The sequence below is a fragment of the Dryobates pubescens genome, chromosome 6, assembly GCF_014839835.1.
Source record: "Dryobates pubescens isolate bDryPub1 chromosome 6, bDryPub1.pri, whole genome shotgun sequence".
Taxonomy (NCBI): domain Eukaryota; kingdom Metazoa; phylum Chordata; class Aves; order Piciformes; family Picidae; genus Dryobates; species Dryobates pubescens.
Genome location: NC_071617.1, coordinates 30,131,461 through 30,155,231, shown reverse-complemented (window position 1 = coordinate 30,155,231; position 23,771 = coordinate 30,131,461). Strand labels below are relative to the sequence as shown.

The window sequence follows — 23,771 nt, the reverse complement described above, 5'->3', positions numbered from 1 at the left end:
CTTAAAAGGTAGTTTGATTAATGCTACACAAGTACAAAATTACTTGCTGAATTTGCAACAGGTGTATGTTAGCTGAGTTTACCTCCTGTGAAGACAGCCAAGCCTGTTGAAACTAGTATTAAAGACAGTCTATGTGAATAAATACGTTACTCATTTATGTAACACTTTCAGCAGAAACTAAATATACAGTGTTTCTAGTACTGCTAGTGATTAATACAAGAGGAGTAGTGTGGTTTTAAGATTTGAACAGCTTAACTTTATGTAGTCCTGCAGGAAGTAAGTTGGGATTTGCTTCTTTTTCTTTACTATATTAATTTCAGGCTACTAGAGGTAATGAAAAATCAGTTGACATAGATTAAATATTTCATTATGAGTATGGCTTGGATGAGATTCTAATTTTAGTTGGCTCTAGGATGTCACAGCTCTCTTTGCTTTTCAAATTACAAATTTTACAATCCTTACAAACACTTTTCTGTTCTAAATGAGAAATTGTGTATGTGAGGAATACCAGGATACTGAAGTAGCTTTAAAAATAGAAGTGGACACATGGCATTCTAAAGAAGAGATACGCAGCAGCCTGTGAGAACATGCATTTTCATTGGAAATAGGCACTCTGGTTTCATACTCTGTTGCATTAAAGGTATTTATGACATAACTGCAGTGATGAGGTCAGTAGCTTTTCTGAACCTGCCTATATCTGACTCTGTCTTCTTAGTCTATTATTTATTAAGATAACTACCAAAAGTGGCTGTAAAGGAGCCGATTATAATTTCAGCTGCAAACAAAATATTTCAATCTTCCTAGGTAGATGTAGAGTGCACATGAGTTTAACAGATAACTGCTTCTGCCAATTCTGGGATGTAAATAACCGTGTTTAAATGTCAGGATATTATGTCTTTCAGGTGTCAGCGGAAACAATGGCGGATAGATTTGCCAGCCACTAGTGTGGTGATCACCTTTCATAATGAAGCAAGATCTGCTTTGCTTCGAACTGTTATCAGGTATACCTGAGACACCTTGATTTCTCTGTGTGTGTGTGTCCCCCCACCCCTGGCCAATCGCTCACTCAGGTAATAGCTTATGATAAGGAAAGGAAGTAATCCATTACGCTTTTCTGAACCATTTGCAGAGGGAAAGATGAGCCTTAATTTCATTCATGCCTCCAGTTCTTATGTTTTGAAATAGTGGCGTTAAACACACAAAATAACTCTCCTTGACTACAAATGCAGAATAGAATAGAATTAACCAGGTTGGAAAAGACCTTCGAGATGAAGTCCAGCCTATCACCCAACACCATCTAATCAACTAAACCATGGCACCAAGTGCCTTATTCTGTCTCTTCTTAAACACCTCTAGTGATGATGACTCCACCTCCTCCCTGGGCAGCCCATTCCAATGGCCAATCACTCTTTCTGTGAAGAATTTCTTCCTAACATCCAGCCTAAACCTCCCCTGGTGCATCTTGAGACTGTGTCCTCTTGTTCTGTTGGTGGTTGTCTGAGAGAAGAGACCAACCCCCACCTGGCTACAACCTCCCTTCAGGTAGTTGTAGACAGCAATAAGGTCTCCTCTGAGCCTCCTCTTCTCCATGCTAAGCAACCCCAGCTCCCTCAGCAGCTCCTCAAAGGGCTTGTGATCCAAACCACTCACATCCAGAAGATGTTTGGAGTTTGGCTATTTAACTAGTTTCAAGAAAGACTCGGGAAGGATGGTTCTGCAGGAGGTATGTGCCTTAAAGCTATCTGCAAAACCTCCCTGTTACAAGTAGTCTAATATCCAGTCATTTCCAAAGGCTAGAATTTCAGGAGGGAACTATCATGCATGTGCCCCTTTACACAAATGCTTTTTGTAAGAATAAATTGAATAAGAATAAGGTGAAAATAGGATCCCCAATTAAGTTCTGTTGTGGATTAACAAAGTAACTGCTTTTATGAAATTATTACAGAAACCTGAGCCTGCTTAGTATTGAATACTCTTTAATCTGTTTCAGTGTCCTTAAAAAAAGCCCGTCACATCTTATTAAGGAAATAATACTGGTGGATGACTACAGTAATGATTGTAAGTAATTTTACAGGGTTTTAACTTTGTTTATTCTAATAAGACTTTCTGTAGGCATTAATAGGTGACTTGGTTAAGAATAGGTCACATGAACAGGAATTTGCAGAGACTAATCCAAAACTAGTTTTTGATTATTTTGTATCTGCCATTATGGAAATGGGAAGAGGTTTGTTAAATGCTTCAGGTAGACTTTATTATGTCCTGCTAGCTGAAGGAGCAGAGTGTATAATTGAAAGCAGCCTATGTATAGTATGCTGTCTGATTTAAAAATAAACCCCATGGCGCTTGCACCAAATAGTTTTATAGCAAAGCCTTAAACAAATGCTAACCTCCATCAGCCTCTTGAAAAAAATCCTACTGACTCTAAAATAAGTCAATGATCTAGAAGTACTGAGGCAGCTATACGATACACAATGCAAACTCAAACAATTGAAATGCACCTCTAAATAACATTTCTAAAAGGAAATTAAGGTCTTTATTTGCATTGTTAGTTTATAGCTAGTTTAGGATAGGTTTAAGCCTTAATGTTGGTTAAAAGGTGAAGTTTCTTATATGCAGAGTAAACTTTTTTAATGCAATGTAGTAAATGTCTAAATTAAGCAGATAGAATACAATTAAATAGAAACATTTCAAAAGTGCAAAATTAAATTAGCTTTAAATAATATAAGAAAGGTAGTCATTTCTTAGCCTGGCAACTCTTCTTTGCTTCTTCTGAGACAAGTCACTTGTTGGGGTGTTTTTAAGCACCTCTCTTACCTATTTGTGACCGTAAATGTTTTCACTACAAAGGTTTTGGGTTTTCTTTGAAGACAGCCTCTCTTACGATATGTAGTGTTGGATAGCAAACTTTCTCATCACTGGATTTGATTTTTTTGTTATTATTTTTTTTAAGCTGAGGATGGTGCTCTCTTGGGAAAAATCGAAAAAGTGCGGGTACTTCGAAATGATCACCGAGAAGGTAGGCTTCATCCCAGGGGGGAAAAACGTGCTCTGGGCTTCCTTATCTGTTAATCTTCAAGGAACATCTTGCTATGCATTCTGTATCAGAAGGGGGATTTTTACTTTACAAATCAACTTGCTAATGGCAGGAATAAAAACAAACGTGTTTATGCAATAAAAACATTAATTCTGATTGATTGTTTTCATGTTGTTGTGTGTCCAGCTGCTCGTTCTTAGCTTTTACTGACTTGAGAAATTGCCACTGACCATCAAACTTTCCTTTCTCTTAATTCATTGAGTCCCCAGTCAAGATGCTCCCATTGTTCATAAGGTCTCACTGTAAACTGTATGAATGTTTGAAATGATACAGCTTAAAAGTGGCCCTCTTTATTGCTGGTTCACTTACTAAAGATGATTTTAAGGATCTATTTGATAGACGGCCTGGCAAACAGTTTGTTAGGCAGACTGGAGAGGGTTTTAGCAGCCAGGAGGCCTGGGATCATGTATTCTAGTTTTGCTGAAGCAAGTGTGCCATGTAACAGACTTGTGTTACATTTTTGTTTACCTCTTTGTTGCTTTGTAAATTCTGGTGTCCTGTCACTGAGCCCTTCAGTCAGCAGCTTTCTGGCTATGCAGCCTGGAATTTTAGATACAGGCAACTGCTATTCTGCAGTTTGAAATAATAACTGGGACTGATGGTTGAAATAGCTGACTGAGTTAGCAGGTATGTGCTTGTTTATTTTTATAGGCACTGCATCTTCTAGGCTGACAGCCTGCCCTGGGGAGGAGGTAAAATCATTAAATTGTCAGAAACTGGAAATGACATGCAGAAAACTGTGTTATCCCAAAATTATTTATTGCAAATTGATGGGCTCTTAGTGTTTAAAATTTTGTTTGGGACATACTTGTGAACAAAAGCTTTTAGGAAAGTAGGTCTCTTATAATTTGGTATGGTTGCAGGGTTCTGAGTAAGTCGATACCATTTCTCTGATCAGTACAGCACTGATGGAGACAGTAGTGTTGTGGGTGTAATTTAGAAATTATCTTTAAATCACTTTAATCACTTGTTACAAAGTCCTAGTGTTTAAGACACTTGGTGGCAAACAACGTAGAAAGAAGAAGATGGGGGAAAAATAACTTGACCTTGCTCTTGAGTGACAAATACCAATGAATTTTGAATAGTAATAGAGAAAAGTAGAGAGCACACTTGCAAAGGAATGAGAGGAAGCTTGCTGTTCTCTGTATTGGAAGAAATGGTGGGATGTTCTATGGTATGTATGTAAATGTAGCAAGGGATTTAAAAAATGCGAGGTCATCCAATAAACAAGTGTTAGAAGGAAGTAAGGAAAGAAACAGGTCAAATTACTGAGGGGATCTGTGTAATTGAGGAGTAGAGAGAAGAACCACCATTTGGGTTTGCCAGAAGTTTTCTTCCAAAAGAAGTCCTGGAAGGCAAAAGTTTTAAAACAAACAATTAAAAAAAACAACAAACAAACAAAACACCAAAAACAACCAAACAAACCAACCCAGACAGCCAAGAAAAAATACCACACAAAACAACAAAAACCCTCCACCAAACCACAAAAAAGAAACACAGGAGAAAGACAGTGGAAGAAGGTGGTAGGAAGGCTCTCGGACACGAGTTGATGAAACATGGTCATTTCTGGAAGAAGTTGATAGAAGAGTGGGCAAACTATAGTGAGAAATAGCATGGGGGTGCAGCAAAAAATGAGGAAGGTAAGTTGGTGATGATCCTAGAACTGTAGGAAAAATCTGGTTCTGGGCCCCTCAGTTTAGGAAGGATGTTGACTTGCTGGAACATGTCCAGAGAAGGGCAACAAAGTTGGTGAGGGGCTTGGAACACAAGCCCTATGAGGAGAGGCTGAGGGAGCTGGGGTTGCTTAGCCTGCAGAAGAGGAGGCTCAGGGGAGAACTTCTTGCTCTCTACAACTACCTGAACAGAGGTTGTGGACAGACGGAGGTTGGTCTCTTCTCCCAGGCAACCAGCACCAGAACAAGAGGACACAGTGTCAAACTGTGCTAGGGGAGGTTTAGGCTGAAGGTTAGGAAGAAATTCTACACAGAGAGTGATTGCCCATTGGAATGGGCTGCCCGGGGAGGCAGTGGAGTCACCATCATTGGAAGTGTTTAGGAGGAGACTTGATAGGGTGCTTGGTTGCATGGTTTAGTTGATTAGGTGGTGTTGGATAATAGGTTGGACGCGATGATCTTGAATGTCTTTTCCAACCTGGTCTGGTCTATTCTATATTTCTTTTCAAGACTTGAGTAATATTTATCAGTATGACTATCATTTACTGTAATGCAGACCCAGCTGTTCTTGTGTATCACTGTAATACTAAGGTACTTTAATTCTTCTGCTTAAATCAGATTGAAACCTGTAGACTAGGGTGCAGTAGGCTGGAAGCTTGTGGGCCATGTAGTATGAAGTCACTTCACTGAATTGTTAACTAGCATCTCATTGTGATAATGAAAATTGTGTGTTGATCCTGTCTGACTGTAATTTAATTTGACTAATGCAGTGTGGTAGTTTCTTGCTACTGTTGGTTGTTTTCCTCCGTATGAATTTAGAACTTTGCACCTTTACTTCTCAGGCTTGATGCGGTCCCGTGTCAGAGGGGCAGATGCAGCACAAGCGAAAGTGCTGACCTTCCTGGACAGTCACTGTGAATGTAATGAGCACTGGCTGGAACCGCTTTTGGAAAGAGTAGCTGAGGTTAGTAAACAGTTCTTTTAAAGTAATTTCCTGAATGAGTAGCTTTTAAATTTTAAAGTCATCTGGTTTATACTGCATTAATTTTATGCATTTTTCTACGGAAGCTTTTTCTCTGAAGTGAGATGATGATTGGAGTGTTCTGTGATTAAACCCCACTTTTTGTTCATTTAAGCTGTGAAAACAGGATCATAAAATGTGAATATTTGTTATTATCTCTACAAGCAATTCAAATACAAGATGCTTTCATTCTTTAGGGACCTCCTCAGTAAGTACGGAAAAGCTTTAGAGCAAAGTAAGGTTCTCCTCAACCAATGTCATCTCAATGTAATTTAGTTTATGTGAGTGTTTATGCCTCATTAACATTCAGTGGGATAATAGGAGAGAGATTGAGGTGTGAAACCAGTATTCTCATGGAAATTAGTAGGGGCTGTGGATTGTCAGCTTCTATGAAAATGATGCTTTGTCTGAGAGGATTGAGAGTGAAAGTATATTATTTTTCTCTTGGGGTTGGTTATACTTATTAACTTGCTCTGGAGGAACTCATTTGGAGCAAAAAGCTGATCAGATGTGATCCCGAAAAGCACTAGGGAACACTCAAGACATCAGGGCTTTTCTTTCCTAATTATGTTCCCTTTCTGATAAACTCCCCTTCCACTAAAGGCTTTCTATTGAAGTGCCGCTGGTCAAGGTGGTTTTGCTAACATACCCTGTCTTGTTAATACCCAGTTGTTTGCTTATCCGCTCCACACTTCTGTTTCCATTTCACCCCAAAAAGGGAAGTAAATCACATATAAAATATGGTCTAGTTGATTAGATAGTGTTGGATGATAGGTTGGACTCGGTGATCTCAGAGGTCTTTTCCAACCTGGTCAATTATATTCTATTCTAGGCTAATATGCCAGTGGAGAAGCTATCAATTGATGAATGATTTTTCCTTATTCTGTTTGGTTCTATGATGTATATTGCAGAAATATGCTAAGTTCCTTAAGACCTATCAGGAGTTAAAACCCTGCTTTGGAGTATAAATAACTCTAATCAGCTCAAACTATTGAAGTATCTAGAGCCTATGAAGCCCTTGAGCAGTGAGTAATATACCGCTTCCTTCTGCCTGTACCCATGTAAAGTTTTGTAGCCTCAGAAGGGTTAGGGGAATTTCTGTGTAATTATTGACTGGGAAAATAGACTTGAAGGCATTAAATACGTCTCAGAAGGAAGTGCAGCTAAAGCACTAATGGATTCTATGATGTGGGAACTATTTTTAAGATTTTGTGCAAATGGTTTGATGTATCTACCTGTTCAAGGAATCAGAAAAGAAATGGTAGTCTGGCCAACAAAACCCTTTTGGTTCGACAGCTATTTTACCATTGATCCTTTTCTCGTCTATGACCTTTTTTTCAGGATGTACTCATTTCGTTTTTGTGGGTATGATCAAGTGTTACCTTTCAGTCATAACAGCATATAAAACCTCTTATTGAATTGCTGACAATTTGGTGAACATTCACCATTACATGTGGTATATACTTGGTGGGAGATACGTATTATGGTGCATACTTTACTTTGTGCAGCAGCCACTTCATAGCAGCACACGAGTTATTAGATCCACAAAATTTGCTCCTTGCTATTGTTTCCTGCTCCACACTAATTGTGTGTGCCATTGTATTGTTTTCAGCTATGAATAGAGTTTTCCATTCTTAGAAACTTGATGTATCTTTAAATAAGTGTGGAATTCTGGTTTGCTTTCATCCTGTAAGATTCCCAGCCAACAGGGTTAAGTTTCACAAAGCAGCTTCTAAGCTTTCTGATTGTTCAAATAATTAAGGCATGGATAGTGTTTACTACCCGTGTGTTTACACTGGGTAGTGCACACAGTGGATAGTGTGTGATTGGTCTTTGTTACTTTGAATGGATTTTGCTCACAGTGCAGATCATATGTTAATTGGAGGCATTTTCTTGGTGGTCTCAGCGACAAGAAGCTGAATAGATGAGAACTTTGATCTGCTCAGGCCTCGAAGGTAACTTTTTCAGGTCAAAGCTACTGTGCATTAATGCAGTATTTCTGATGTGCTGCTGCTGCATCTCTTCTACCTGTGCTGGAAGGTGTGGATTTTTAATTTATTCCTTTTCTTTCAGAATTGCCCACTTGACATTTAATTCCAGTTTTAGGGGATTAGCTGTGTGTTAAACAAAAAACTATTGCTTCCAAGAGACAGTTTGAATTGAGTCAGTTCTAGAATACCGTTGTGCTGTATCCACTTTGCAGAGTTGCATCTTTTCACATCTTACTCGAGTTAGGAGCATTTGAAGCATCAAGCTCTTCTCCTCATTTGAAGGTTGATCCATCCAATGGTTTTCTTCTTTGAGATGGATTTCCTAGCTAGAGTATCCTTGTCTATTAGCCAGGCTTGCTTAGTGTTCTTAGAGGAGTCTGACTTTGCTAGAGGTTTTTCTTCGGCAATTTGAGCGAAGGCTTAAAGCAGAAGCAACGTACAAGGTGAGCGTTTGAGACTTCAGAACATGTACAGAAACCTGAGCAACCTGGAGCTGAGATATTTTTCTCACTCTTTGCTCCCTCCTAGAGAATGGTTTTCTGTCTGATTCCCTAAGGGTATCATTTGTCTACTAGATTTTTGTGTGTGCATTGGGTTCAGGAAGATTAAACAAGGAGCCAGTGAAGCTTAACCCTTTGATTCCCCAGAAAATGTCAACATAGTGAAAAAGTGAAACAGACTTGAAAACATTAACTGCTAGCATTTCATGAACTGCCTTTAGATACTGGAAATGGAAAAAGCCAAGTAAATAATCTTTTTGTTCTATTCTTATGATACCTCACTTATATGAGGAGAAATTAAAAAAAAAAAGGAAAATTCTGATACAGAACCAAAACAATCTGTTAGCATAGCATAGCCTGGGCTCAGCATAAATCTGGTCTCATTTTTAGGAAGGTATTTTTATATAAAGAAGGTCTTAAAAGGAAGAAAGAACTAAGATTAAGAATTGAGATGTGGATTCCTTTTTCATATGTCTCAGATTTTTGTGACCTATAATGAGTCAATTTTTCACTGGCACAATGCTGAAAGGAAAATGTTTATATTTTCTCTTAGAGAGTGTTGCAAAGGTTAGTCTTTGAAATGTCCTGAGATTTTTAGGAAGGAGGGGGAAGCAGTGTGTGCCAAATAACTGGAAGTTATTTAAATAATATGTTAAATGTAGCAAGTGGTGTTAGTGAGGTGTCACACTGGTATTGAAAGAACTGATCAGACCATTGGTAAAAGTATGAGGAAATCCCAAATGCCTAGAGATAATGTTACCGGCTTACCCTGCACAGTGGAGAGAAGTTAAAGCCTAGCTGATACTCTACTTACTGTGATACCTCATAACTTGGGCAGCTTTTACCACCAGGTTCAACTGTGCCAAGTAGAACCATTTGAGAAAATACACATATTTGCAGAAAAGGTTGATGGATGTAGATGTATAAGCTGGCTCTGTTTCAGCTAAAGAAAAGGGATAAAGAAAGGAAGAGTGGTTTCATTTTTGTGTTTCATGCTGACTGGTATATTGTGAACATGGGTAGACTGGGTATCTTCTGTCTCGTTAGCCTTCAAATAAAGGAGTTGTTTGACTTTGTCACTGTATATAGAATGCCTAAAATAAGGTCATGGGTGCACCTGAAATGCATTAGTGGTGTAGGAGGGCACACAAAAATAGTGTTTTGAAGTGAAGGTGAAATCCTCATTGCGTCCCAAATACAACATAGTTAGTAAACCTGTGTGCTTGCTATTACAAACAGGGAGGTTTAGGCTGGACGTTAGGAAGAAGTTCTTCACAGAAAGAGAGATTGTCCATTGGAATGTGCTGCCCAGGGAGGTGGTGGAGTCACCATCACTGGAGGTGTTTAAGAGGAGACTGGATGGGGCGCTTGGTGCCATGGTTTAGTTGATTAGGTAGTATTGGATGATAGGTTGGACTTGATGATCTCAAAGGTCTTTTCCAGTTTATTCTATTTTATCATTGTCTTGAGACTACAGCTAACAGAAATAGGAGCTGAAGATGTGATCAGTGGGGTAGTAGGGCAGTTGCTGGTTTTTCATCTGTGTTTCTAGTTTGATTTAGGCTAAGCTAATTAGTACTTAGTAGGGGACTTGATTAGGTAGTTCTCTTACATCCCTCATAAAAACAGATATTTGGTGTAGTTGGTATAGCTGCACTGATACTTAAAAGGTATGTAGAAATCAGTAATAAGTCTTCAACTTTTAGCTTGGTCTTCACCTTGGATTCTTGGGTTCATTTGATTCTGCTTTTGGCTGATACAGAAGTTAGTGACCTTTTGCTTGCTCAGGCAGAATGACCTAGTAAATGCCAACTATGTAATTAGGCCTTATTAAAATCAGCACAAATTAAATAGTTAGGATTCAGTAAATGAAAACAGGCATCTAATGTCCTTATTGGACAAGCATTTGAGTAGGAGTTGCTTTTAAGTCTTTAATCATGAACTCCAGCTTTTCTCCTGTTTGCTTGGTTCCAGTCTGTTCTGTGTAGCACTGATTAGCAAGGGGGATGCGTTGTTGATCTGCTGTTTAGAATGCCATGTATGGGTGTTTGAAGATACACTTATGAAATAAGTTCTTGAAATGGAGATGTTTAGTTTAGTATGTTTGTGTGTGTTCTTTTTTAACCATGAGTCCTGATTTTCTCTAACCATTACCAAAATATCTCCTATTTATTAAAGGTTTGGGGTTTTTTTTGGTGGTGCTTTGTTTTTTGGGTTTTGTTCAGTTTACAGATGTGGTGAGACATGATTCTGAAGTTCTGTGATCTCTGAATGATGTTAAATTGTGGAGCTCTTATTTTGAACTCAAGCAAAATGTTCCATCAAATTACCATAGAACTTATGTTTCAGTGTGTAAATGTGACTCTCCCCCAATAAGTCACGGAGACAGACTGGCCTAACAATGGTATTCTAATATTAGATGTTTTTCAGAGTACTGAATACAGTGAACCTGCTGGATGATGTATGAGGAGTTGGTGGAGAGATTTATTTTTTTCTTAATGTTTTTGTCAAAGTAGTTCAGCTAAGGTAATTAGCATTGCTCACAGTAGTATACAAGACTGTGGCTGGACAGAGGAAATGTGGTATCTGCCCCTGGAATCTTGTGTGTTGGAGAAGGATAGCATCCATTAGTTTGAGGTGTTTTTAAGCTCTCCTCATCTAAGTATGTGATTGTGAAGTGTGATTATTCACGTGTGAGATGGGTTAACATCAACCTAAAACTTATGTGATTGCAGAAAGGTCTGCATGTTTAAAGGGTGAAAAAATAGGAACACAGTACACTGTGTAGCTACAGATTTGCTGTGGAAAATATGAATTGCCTGGATGCTTTTTTCCTTTGCTCTGGTTTTAAAGAGTAACAATGGAAGTGCTGTTTGCTCCATTGCCTTAGAACTACAAGTTTGATGCTTTCTTCAAAAGCAAGTTAAAAGGGGGGGATTACTGGAATGTAAGTGGCCTAAAATAGAAAGAGGATTCCTAGCTATATAGTGTGGTTTCTGCTTTCTGAAGCGCTGCAGAGCAATGCTATTCACAGCATCAGCTATTCAGAGACATAAGTTGAAGTAAGGGGGGGAGCTGGGGGAGGTGTGCTAATGAAATCCTGCTGAACTGTTCAACATCTCATTCCTGCCTGAATCTTTCTTTATTGATTTCATCATTTCAATATTACTTTCTAATATTTATTTTAGGACAAGACCAGAGTTGTGTCTCCTATTATTGATGTAATTAATATGGACAACTTCCAGTATGTGGGGGCGTCAGCTGATTTAAAAGGCGGTATGTAACTGTACTGGAATACAGATGTTTTGGGGTATTTTTGTTTTGGTTTTCCCCTCAAAAAAAAAAAAAGGCATCAAGTATCAAAACTCATAATTGCTGCAGCTGTGGAATGGACAGTTAACTTACTGTTCTTCCCTTTCACGTGCCTACTTTTCTGTAGGTCACTTGTTTCTAGGCTTGGATTTTAATTGGCCTTATTGTCTTCTGCTTTAAACACGTGCATCTTTCTTCTGCTAGTTCTTAACGGTTTATGATACCTTTTGCCAATGTGCAAGACTCGCTCCGATGTATGTAGGACTGTGTAAATGTCAGAAGTAGCATATGGTCAGAGCTTATGATTCTTTTTAGATAAGCCCATCAGCAACACAGTGCCTTTAATTTTTCTTCCGAAAAAGCCGACAGCTTTGGAATCATTTAAATGGTTTTGTTAGCTGTGAATTGTGAAGAGTAAGACGTGGCCATGAAAATTTGTGCTATTTTTACCTTTGTTGTTACAAACTCCTCTGTCAAACTGAGTTTAGAAGTAGTACAGTTTCACTGTGTCTATCTTGTGTAAGCTGTTGACTGGAAATAGTAAAAAGACTTCTGAAGCCCTCAATAAAAATGAAGAAGGAAAAAAAAAAGCTCCCTTCTCCTTTCCAGAGAGGCAGAATGTGACCACACACACTAAAACAGTACTCATGAGAAGGGTTTTTTTCACAGTTAGCAAGAACCTAGCATTTAAAATAGCTGTCCTCTGCTCTCCCTTCCCCTGCCCCCTGCTTTTTTGTTTAATGGAACCCTAGAAAGCGTCTTCATAAAGACATAAGATACAGAAATTACACAGTGCTGTTTCCACAGTGTTTCAGCTTTCTTCTGAATGGACCTTCTTGAGTGAAAAAGGAAATCAATGAAATTTTTTTTTTTTTTTAATGCCTGTTCTTTCAGTCTCTTAACTGGCCACCAGGTGTTGTCCTAGTAAACTAAAATAAATGCAATGAACTGGAGGTGAGAGGTTCTATGTCCTTTAAATTAATGCTTCGGCGTAACACCTACAGTGTGTATATTCACTATATGCTAATGTATAGTTCTGTGCTATTCTCTGCATTCCAGCTCTATTAAAACCAATCTATTCATTATACCTCGTGTATGGAAATCCCTATACCATTATGTGGCTTTTATTGTTGTCAGCAGCAGGAGGAGGAATTCTTTCATTCAAACCTCTGGCTCCTGCAGGGTTCATGCTCTGTAATTCTTCCCAAGTGAAGTGGGAGAAGATTAAGAGATCATTTAACTTGTTACCTCGTTACTGTTTTTCATCATTTGTCTTTGGAACTAAGTTTCCCAGTCTTTTTTTTTTCTCCAGTGCTCATTTTCTCACCTCATAAACAATAGGGTTTTCTTGTTTTGTTTTGTTTTTTCCCCCTTTAAGTACATGGAGTCTCTGTACTTTTAGACAGAGGAGTGAGAAGCTGCCTTTTTTTTCCTTTCTTTCTGTCTTAAGAATACAAACTTTGCACATACCACTCATTAAGGCTATTCTGATATCTGTTGAAATGTGAATAACTTATTTCTTTTCAGTGCTCAGAAGACAGATTACCATGTTAGAGGCCCTACAGCATTTGGCATCATGGGACACTTTCACTGGGGCCAAGTCTAAACCTGGAAACCAAACTATGCTTTCAACCTTAGATACAGTATCTGTGTGTCTGAAGCATGGAGACTTGAAACAGCTGGGACAGCATTTTTGCCTGGTCTGTTTTGAAAGGACTTAATCACACAAGACAAGCAGCCTAGCAAATGCTACAAATGTTTTGAAGTGGAGAGGGCTGAAATCATTCCAAAGTCTGGCCAATACTAAATCTGTGCACTTCATATTACAATTGTGGGTTTATTTGAGGGGGGATTTGCAAGAGTGTTTATGCTACTCTGAGAAATCCCTTAATTATTGGAATAAAGCATAGTTAACTGAGATCTAATAATTTGGAGTATGCCTGCGATGCCGCTTACACAGGGTAGAATTTCATATTGAATATGCACTTGCATTTAAAACCACTCCTTTTACAGAGATACTGATATTATCTCATTGAGTGCACATTTTTCCCAGAGTCAGTGAAAATGGAGCTGGAAAACCAGTTTTTGTGGGTAGACAATTTATGCGCTTCTTCCAAGTTTGTACGAGTGCTGTGTTCCAAAAGAGACCCCTTGTGTTCACTGCAGTGTGTGTAACTCTCTTGCTTCTGCTGCAGAACATTAGGGTTTGGTTTTTTCCCAAGTTCTCCCAGATGCAAGTAATTTTGCTGGGTATGTATGATGAAATGTGGTTCTTGAACTGCATGGAAATATTTGAGCTCATTTTACTTCTCAGGCGCTGCAGCACTGTTGATTGTAGGCATTTTAGTGGTTTGATACTTGGAGTTTTGGAGCCGTTAGACAGTCTTTTATTTCATGAAATACTCAAACATGGAGAGAGAGTTGGCATGCATGTTGTAAAGGCTGTTCAGGATAATGTCTGTATTGTGTGAGTGTGATAAGTATCTTGTGAGTTAAAATGAAAACTGTAGTTTTCAGCTCTCCTCATCAATCATTACTATGCAAGTTTACAGATGCAGGGAGACAGTTTATAGGACTACAATTGCTGTCTGTTTACTGTAGCTTTTCCCCCACTTCCCCACAAAGTAGTTGCTTTATCTTTTGTGCTGGAGAAAGAAAACTATTGACATCTGTGCACCAGAAATCTGGAAATTACTCATTACATGACTTCATGGGATCTAAATGTGTTTGGCAGCAGGCAATCTGTAGAAGGCTGATTTGTTAGGTGTACTGGGAGAGGGCTATGGACCTTGTGTAGTTATGTAATAGGTGTTCATGCTTGTGAGCATAACCCAGCTCAAAAACTGCTATGAAAGTGTTTCCTGTAGGGCGTTTGTCTTAGTGTATCATTGAACAAGGAGGTAATTCACATGATTGTCAGGTAGAAAGCTGCTGCAGGTGTCATATTGATCTACCTGTTCTGATCATCTTTATATGCTTCTCTGCTTAACTCACAAAAGAACCAGACCAACTGTTGCTGTGTACACACAGAAGGGAAGTAAGATATCGGTGCTCTAGTGCTTGCCTCAGGTTAAAAAAATGTTGCAGATAGAAGCATGCAGTGGGAAAGAAGGAAGTTGAATAAATGTTAGTAAGTGGGAGCTATTTAACCTGTGGTGACCTTCATGATAGAGAACTGCTACTGTTAGAGAAGCACCAAGAGTATAACATAAAGCCTGTATGACTACAAACATGTGATCATTTGGCAGGAGTTGAAATGCAGTTGTATGCTAAAGGCTGTTGGTAGCATTTTAATGGCTGGAAGATCTTCACATGATGTTCTGTTTGATGTAAGGATGTAAGACATTGGATTCTTATATAAGGCTTTCACTTTGTCACTTTGGCTGGCTTTCTTCTGTGTAATAGATGGAAATGAGAAATCAAAGTTATTTTGTATTTGAGATTACTTTTATTAAATTGTCCTGTCAATGTCTTTACCTTTCATCCGGGATCCTCCTTGTTTGTTTCCTACCCTAAAGTTTCTGCAAGTTAAAACTTTTAATTTAAATTACAGTTCTGAATGTTTTCAATCAACATTGTGTTGCTACACGTTGAATGATGACCTCAGTCTTTTTAACATTGTACTCTACTATTTTCTTCTCAAAGGCTTTGATTGGAACCTAGTGTTCAAGTGGGATTACATGACGCCAGAGCAAAGAAGAGCACGGCAAGGAAATCCAGTTGCTCCAATAAAGTATGTCTGCATTGTCACTTCTCCCTCTTACAGATTTTAGTTTGCAACTGATGTAACTTAAAAATTGCCTTCTCAGAGTCTGAAAGGAGACCTTTACTATAGCTTTCAGTAATATTGAGAGTTCATTCATATATATGTAGCATTATGAGACTCTCAGAAATACATTATATATATGTTGAAAATGCTTTAAAGAGCACTAGCAGACTATTTAACTGTTAGAGTGACTTCTGTTTTTTTTAATTTATTTTAAAGTTGGTGCGTTTTGAGGGTTGAAAATACAGCATCAGTTGTAATGTTTCGTTCTTGGCACAAATTGCCATCCTGTGCATAAGGAACTTGTGAGCCGAAAAATGGGGGTTTGGAAATCCGCTTCAGAAGGTGGTTGGAGCACTGCACATCCTGTAGAAATAGGTACAGACAACATTTGGAGACATAGATGCAAAAGCGTTTAACAGCATTGCAGATTTATTCAAGGAGGTATTAGCCTTGAGGTGCAAATAAAAGTTACCTCTCAGTTCATGATTCTGTAAGTATTTGTATTTTCTTGTCTGTCTAGGACACCCATGATAGCTGGTGGACTATTTGTGATGGACAAATCATACTTTGAAGAACTAGGAAAGTATGATATGATGATGGATGTTTGGGGAGGAGAAAACTTAGGTATGTATATTATTTTACCTTCAGATTAATCTTGAAAGAAAGCAGGTTCCATTGCCCGCCTTCACTGTCACAGGGTCGTGGTCTTCCACGTTCTGTGCAAGGGAGGTTAAAAGTAAAGCCAAAACTTCACACATGCTGTTTGCAAAATCAAAAAAAAAAATATTTCATTGAGAGAATTACATGTAAACATGAGAGAATAGAAATACTTATTCATTAAGCAGTGAATTTCTTTGCAGTGGAAGTTGCCTGATAAAATTATAGGGTGTGGATAGGCAATTGCTTTCAAAAATGCTTTCCTGCTTGAAAGACAAATCCTCATCTGAAGTTATTGATTGAAATAGAGTAATGCCTAAATGCTGGCAATTTAAAGATGTTTTAAGGCATGTTTTAGGATGTTGCTGAAATCTCTTATGATAAGTAAGCCCTATGAAACAATTATATCTGAGAAGTAATTTTTCCTGTAATTCCTTATTTTCAGATGTTTAAGTGAATGGGATTTAGGGAACAGGGAGGAAGGGCTGATAAATGTGTACTTTATCCTTTTCTTCTTCGACTTGCTGCTTAGGTCTGGCTTGGCGGGGCTTTGCTGTTTGCATTACAGTATTGTACAGCTTTCCTCCAATTAAGATCTATACACTTGTGTTGAAACAAAGATTTGGGAGGCTCAGAACTCTACAGCTTCAAGACTTCCAATCTGTTATTAATTAATATTTATTCTTTTTAGGGAGGAGCTGTATCTCAAACATTCTAAATAGTGTGTGTTGGAACCAGTTCTAAAGATAGAAACTTCTCTGCTGCACGTGCTAGCTGCAAAATCCTAAAATACCTTAAACTGGTAAAAATCTGGATTTTCAGTTACTGAAATATGCCTATGCATTGAGCATATGCTTGGTCTACAAGGAAATGCCTGCTACATACAGCACACTAAGTATGGCGGCACAGTAACCAAATCTTTAACACTTCTGTGAGGAGCTTGGAGTGGAAGACCCGTCTGTACAGTCCAGTCTCTGACCTTTGTATGCAGTCCACAAAGAAACTTCTTAAATATTTTGACCAATTTCTCTTTTCTTAGTATTTTGGCTGTATATTGCTAAATTGTATTAGTATGAATAGTGTAATTTTTCTTTTTTTAAATGTTCTGGAAAAATATTGGATAAACTCCCTACAGCAGTACTTGCATTCACTCTGAAACATTTTGCTTCTAGAGCACTTAAATATTTGATTAACTTCTACCATGTACTTGAGTGACTTTCTCTGAAAATTTAGCAGCTGCTTTTATGCTTTGATAATTGAGGCTTTGATAGCAGTAAAGGGCACAAGCAGCAGCTCCTTACTCAAGGTGAGGAAAGTGCATGCAAAAAGCTGTTCACGTTGTTCCTGGTGCATTCAGTTCCCCCACCTCCATGGGAAGGAGATAGAGACTTGGGGGTGCTTTTGCTCTCTGAAAAGCCTACATCACTCAGTACAGCAAATGCTTATGGCTGCCAGGCTTATTGAAGGTGAATAAGGATCACCTGGTGTACAATTTAATGGGCAATAAATGACTCATGGACCAATCTGCAACGTGCGGGTTAAAATTCAACACACACACTCATCAGGCCTCTGCTCTCAAGTCTATCTCTGGATCAGCAGCTGGATGTTACATGCAAATGACTTGCTATATGGACTTGAAAAATAATTCTATACATTATACTTTATAAGCTGTAACATTTTTCCCTCAAGCATGTACAAAGCAGCTGTTACATGAGATTTTGTTCACAATGGTAGTGTCCCAGCTTTACAGATGTCAAGGTGGTCCTGCAGAGTTTTACCTAAATGGGCTAAGAGGCAGCTCTTACTGTGGAGATGCAGTGGTAAATGTGACTGATACCACATGCTTGCTGTACAAAATAACAATCTGGCTCTGTTCTGTCTTGAATTTGCAAACTTTAATTCAGAGAATCTTTACAGTGCAGTATGATAAGCATAGGAGGATTGGACCTGTAGAAGTTTTGCATCTAATTTGAAAACCTGGAGTTTTCTTCATAATTTTGCTAAAATTAGGGAGAGAGTAAGGCATTCCCTGTCTTCTGTACTAATGCAGACTACAATAAAAAGTGAAAATCTGTTATTGAGAGGTGTAACAATCTCACATGACTGAAGAATGTTGGTGCTCTTTACGGCTTTTTAAGGAAAAAACAAATTGTTACAGGAGCAGCATTTTTTTTCTTGCACTGCTTGAGTACAGCAAAAAAAAAAAAGTCTTCATGGAGTTTGAGGGTTTTTAAAGTTTTAGTTGCTTTACATTCATTTTTTAAATGTACTAGTCCTGTGCTGTCTTCCTACAGCCATTTTGCATTTTCCCTCCCCCCCCATTCTTCAGAATGTAAGGTTCCAGGAAGTATATATGTAGATTTACTTTTCTGGGAATTTATGGAGGGAGAATGAATAAGACTCATGTATACAGTAGGGGAAGCTATGAATAATGAAAAAAGCTGACACAAGTTATTTCTAAATTGCTTCTAAAATAAAAGTATTTTTGCAGTGCCTACATACATAGATGAGTGGCGTTTTGGATTGAACCTCCAGGTAAATCATTTAAATAAGGAAGAGCTTTAGCCACACTGCATTGACCTCTATTTTTTTTTAGTCAGAATCTCACTTTACCTCATTTCAGAGGTGTGCATTTCCTAATACTTTGTCATGCTAGATTTCTGAAACTATCTTACTGATTTAGTCTGCACTTTCTTGTCGAGTGGAAAAGCCTTTATCTTTGATCATATCTCCCTGTCTTCTTTCACTAGGCTGTCCTCACTGAGTGCAGCATCCCTCTATGCTGGACATGCAACTCTGTGGACTTCCTAGCAAAACTACATAAATAATGCTTCAAAGTGGTAGAATAAAACTATAACTCTTCTGCTTTCACAATTCGAGCAGTATGCCACCAAATTTGAGATAGACATGGGAAAGGCTGAAGTCTTCTCTGTGTAATTTGTTCTGGTAGAAACAGAAGTGCATTTATTATTGGCTTGTTCAATAGAAGCAGTAACCAGTCCTTTATGGAGATTGTCTTTTTATTTTTACATTCTGTGCTAGAAATAGGAGGTATAAGACAGTGCTGTGAAAATTGTACGGAGAAAACATAATGTTCAGTTGCTTTAAAAATTACTTTTGCCTATTGTCCCACGTTAATTCAACTGGAAAATCAAGACCAAGTTGCTGGCAAAGATAGTAATGCCATTAATATTTTGGAGGATGATTGATTTATAGATTGGACTATGTTGACTGTCTAGGATTCATGAATATTCCTCATTGGCTGCAATGCAACTGCATTTATGATGGGAATAAAACAAGCAGAAAATGGTCTTTGTAAAAGCTTAGACCACTCAGAAGAAAGGCTCTTTTTTACCCCCCTCCAGACAGACCATCAAGAAGACATGTTCTCTAAACTTGGGGGCTTTTTGTTGGTTTTTGTGGTGGTGGGTTTTTGTGATTAGTTTGTTTGCTTTTAACTATTCCTACCCCCACATTTGTTTAACTGGCTGGGGTTCCTTTATTGTTGCTTTGGGGTTGGGTTGGTTGTGTTGGTTTTGTTTACCCTTTTTAAACAAATCTTTGTGATGTATTTTGTGCACATGGAAGGAAGGCTTATGGGGAAAGGAGTGACACTGTGTCGGTCATAAAAGCTAGACACTGACTTTGAATTAGTATTGTTGTTTGGGGTTTTTTGTTTAAATCTGTGGAAAGATACTGAATGATTATGGAGAGACTTAAACTAAGGATAGCACCCAGTAACTGGAGCACCTGCTGGATAAAAGGGAGACTCATCAAAACTGAAGTAGTGCTACTGGAGGCATCCTTATTACTGTGGTTTTTTGGAACGAATGAGGAAAAGTTCTCTATCAGCACTAGGTCACTTCATCTATCAAAGGTCTAAGTTGAGACAGATGCATGAACATTACTAGATCTTGTCCTCACTACTTGGGTCAGCTCAAAAGATTGGCTAATAAGTCTACTGTCCATAACCTTCACTTCACAGAAGTTTCATCTTTATTAAGTCTGTCTTCAAATCAAGACTGACTTGATAGAACTCCTTCCAGTGTTGGGCAGCATTTGGTTACCTGCTATAATATGTTAGCAACTCAAACCTGTTGATTGTTTTATCATGCCTTGATTTTTACTTTTTTTTCCCCACTGTGCTATTTCATCTGTAGCTGAAAATTTTTATTGCAGGCTAGATTATTAATTTATCTGTATCCACTGTTGCCTGCTCTTTACCTAAAGCACGCTAATAGTACATACAGACTTAATTTGCTGTATAAAATAGCAGTGTGGTTTATGATCTTGGGGACTGCTGGTAACCTCAGAGAGAAGACCTATTTCTCCCAAGTTGAGAGGACAGCAAATGCTTAGATATGCTTTTTTCCTTATCCTAAAATTTGTCATAAAACAGTCTCGTTATCTTCTCAGCAATAATCACTGAAAGCCTTTTGTAAATAGCACACTCCAGAATTACAGTATTTTGTGATACTGGTCTTTGACTCATGTTTTTATTTCAGAGATCTCATTCAGAGTTTGGCAATGTGGTGGGAGCCTAGAAATCATCCCTTGCAGCAGAGTGGGTCATGTATTCCGCAAGCAGCATCCTTACACATTTCCCGGTGGCAGTGGTACTGTGTTTGCAAGGTAACTTAAGTCTTCAGCTGCATAGCAATGTTTGGGATTTCTTCAGACAATCAGCAGGTGGCAGTAACTTCAAGGATCTTTTCCTCAGTAATATTTACAATATTATCTAGCATGAAAAATAGTAGTTAAAAGGAAATTCATGACTTTTAGGCAAATACACGGACTGAAAGAAGAACCTGAGTTGAAAAGAGGGAACTTCTAGTAGGCACAGCCTGAGAATCTGGATAAAGAAAGAAATGCTTAGCTTGGCATCCTGCCACTTTTGAGAACTTTGTGTTTATTTGGTTTTAAGGAAGGCTTTATTTTCAGGACCATCTCATAAATCTTCATTTTACAGAAACAGTTTTATCATTCAGTAAGAGCCAGAATGCACTGAGTTATAAATATGTTTTGCTCAATGTGATAAGCAAACGATTATGTAGCCTGATTCTGGCATTTGTGCCAGCTTGTGGGCAGCTTGGTTCTAGATCATATTTGCCTTTGCTGTTCTATCTTTAAAAATGTTTTTTCTATAGACCTAAGAATATGGCAGCATTAAGAGCTTAGATTAATTTTACTGTTGATACAATGTACAGCAGTAGCTGAAACTCTCCTCTATAGAATAAGAAAAGCAATTCTGGTTTGTGTCCATAGTGTTTAAGTAATGTGGTTAAAGGTATGGCACAAGTCTGTGGTGGACGTTTTGATCAAGACACTTTATCAGTTGCAACAGAAGAATTGTGTAGGTTTAGGTTTAGATAATTGAACTTGATGCTCAGGGAGCTATAGTAGTACATGTCTCAGCTAAAGGTTCTATGGGTTAAGAGTTACTTGACATGAAGCAACACATAGAGTGCAGGTGTCCTTAAATTCTTCAAATGTTCTAAGCTACCAATGTAGTTGGATTTGTGTTTTATCATAGACTGAGACACCTCCTTAGAGTGTAATTCTTCTCTTCCACTCTTGTTATACCACCAAGATGACTCTAGTTAATTTAACAGTCTGCTGAAATGAAGTTACTGTCCTGTTCTATTCAGTATTTATAGTAGGGATTTTGCTGGTCCTCTGTTCTTTGAGATCTGTTTTTTACGCTACAGTGGAAAATTAATAATAGTACTTCTAGGAAAACAAATGCTAGCAATGAAATATCCGTTTTTAATATATCACATCTGTATTCCAGTACTTGTAGTGTTCATCAGTAGGTAGGCTTAGGATGCAACTGTTTCAGTTCTCAGAAGTCTTTAAAAATACAATATCATAACAAAGAGCATAGTTAATAAAAATAAATACATAAATTGTGCAGTTTCCCAACTCTTCTGCAGCTTTTCCATCTTTTGGTTGTTGCTAAGATGCTGCCTCTCATTTGATGTGAACAGCTGCCTAAAGAGAGCTCAAGTGAAAAGTAGGAACAAGCTGTGGCAGTATGCATGCAGGAATACAGTGACATGGGAAGTGCATCGGCTGAAGATTCTGCATTTGCAGTGGGATTAGAGCTTTTGGATTTTGTTGTGAAGTCAATCCATCATCATGATTTTATCACTCAAATGTGCTGACAATTATCATGGCAGGTTTTTTTGAAGTCACATTGTGTTTTCCAGTAATTTCTGTTCAGAATTATTTTGAAAGGAGATCCCATCTGTACTTGAATAGCAAAGACAGCTGAAGCCTGCAAACTAGTGTCAGGGGTGCTTGCTTCCCTGTAGACATCTAACTTTCTCTGCAAGTGGTTTATCACCTGCAGCCTTAGCTGTCCTAGCTGTCTCAAGTTTGGAAATGCTATTAAAAAAAAGTCTGTTTCATGGGAATTCATTTTGAATTGACCTAGAAAACTTGCATATCACTTAAAAGTGGAATTGGCAATTTACTGTATATTTGAAGGTTTCCTTCTCAGTTTTCTTAGGTACAGAGTAATATAACAAAATGTCTTCAAATTTTAACAAGGAAAGAATGAGAAACCTAAGACAGTGGGATACTCTCATAAGACAGGTGTTATCAGATACATGTTGGATCGTGGTGCCAAGAAACTTGGTGTGTGGAATCTGTGTTTATCCTCTGGTCAGGACTTGTTAGCTTATACCATCCTCTGTCCCTTGACTATGATCAGGAGAGCTCTGGGTAAGCATCCTGGTTTTAGCTGACTAGTCAGTATGCACTGCCTTTTGGCAGCCAACACAAGTTGGTGATTCTGGATGAGAGACTGAGTCCCGTTTAATGAGAATGGGAGACCATGTGCTGGCTATCTGGTATAGGCAGACACAGCTTGTGTCTGGCAGCATTTGTTAGATTAGTATGACCACCTTCATATGCTACTTCAAATTAGTAAACATTGCAGACCCCAGTCTACTCCATACAAAGCTAGCTCTGATCACTCAGTGCTAGGTTTCATTGACTGTGGCTCAGCATTAAACGTGTAGTGCACCCTATGCTGTGTTCCTCAGCACCCTCTCTTCTTTGGGATCTTGCTAGTTTGGACAGTGCATCTACTCAGTTTCTGTATTTGTCCCCCTAAACCTGAACTGTTCAGCCCTTGAGTATGGAGAAACACATGATGCAGGCATGCATTCTAGCTTTGAAAGTGCCTTTGGAGTCGTTAAACCCTGGCAAACAAAATAGTTCTTCACCACCAAAATGTATTTGACCTGTGGGCAGCCAAGCTGGTTGCTGAGCAAGAAAGAGTGGGCAGGTGCTGAGTAGCTGGCTGACACTCAGAAATACCTGAGTGAAGATAAACTGGAATAGCTCTCTAATCTGGATTGAATGGGGTTTTGCTGACAAAAAAAAATCAAAACAAAAAAAAAAGAGAATCTTTGCAAGGAAAAGCCACTCCATAAACAAACAAAAAAGATGGAGGCCTGCCCTGTGCCTGCTTTCCTCGGCAGCCTGCAAGAATTTGCTTTATCTTGACTGTTTGCGTCTATTGAAGTTGTTACTGGCAGACTGAATTTACTCTAGTTGCTTCAAGAGGAATTTACTACCAAATGTAAAACAAGCTTCAGAGCATGGCAGTTGCAATTGAAGTAAGGCTTAATTTTCTTAGAATAAAATTACAGACAACAGAAGCAAATGAGTTTTACATGGAAGCCAGCAGATCAAAAAAGGCATTACCAGAGGTGGTTGAGGCCCCATCCCTGGAGGTGTTTAAG

At 38.4% G+C, this 23,771-nt stretch overlaps 1 protein-coding gene across 1 annotated transcript in view; it reads left to right on the top strand.

Annotated features, from left to right (window-relative positions):
• Nucleotides 1-23,771, top strand: part of GALNT2 (polypeptide N-acetylgalactosaminyltransferase 2) — a 99,512-nt gene that overhangs the window by 66,277 nt on the left and 9,464 nt on the right. Inside the window, exons 4-11 of the mRNA XM_054162246.1 lie at nt 903-1,001; nt 1,991-2,058; nt 2,951-3,016; nt 5,610-5,731; nt 11,468-11,555; nt 15,237-15,324; nt 15,881-15,984; nt 20,523-20,649. Coding sequence (XP_054018221.1) covers nt 903-1,001; nt 1,991-2,058; nt 2,951-3,016; nt 5,610-5,731; nt 11,468-11,555; nt 15,237-15,324; nt 15,881-15,984; nt 20,523-20,649 — 762 coding nt within the window. The remainder of the gene's footprint in view (nt 1-902; nt 1,002-1,990; nt 2,059-2,950; nt 3,017-5,609; nt 5,732-11,467; nt 11,556-15,236; nt 15,325-15,880; nt 15,985-20,522; nt 20,650-23,771) is intronic.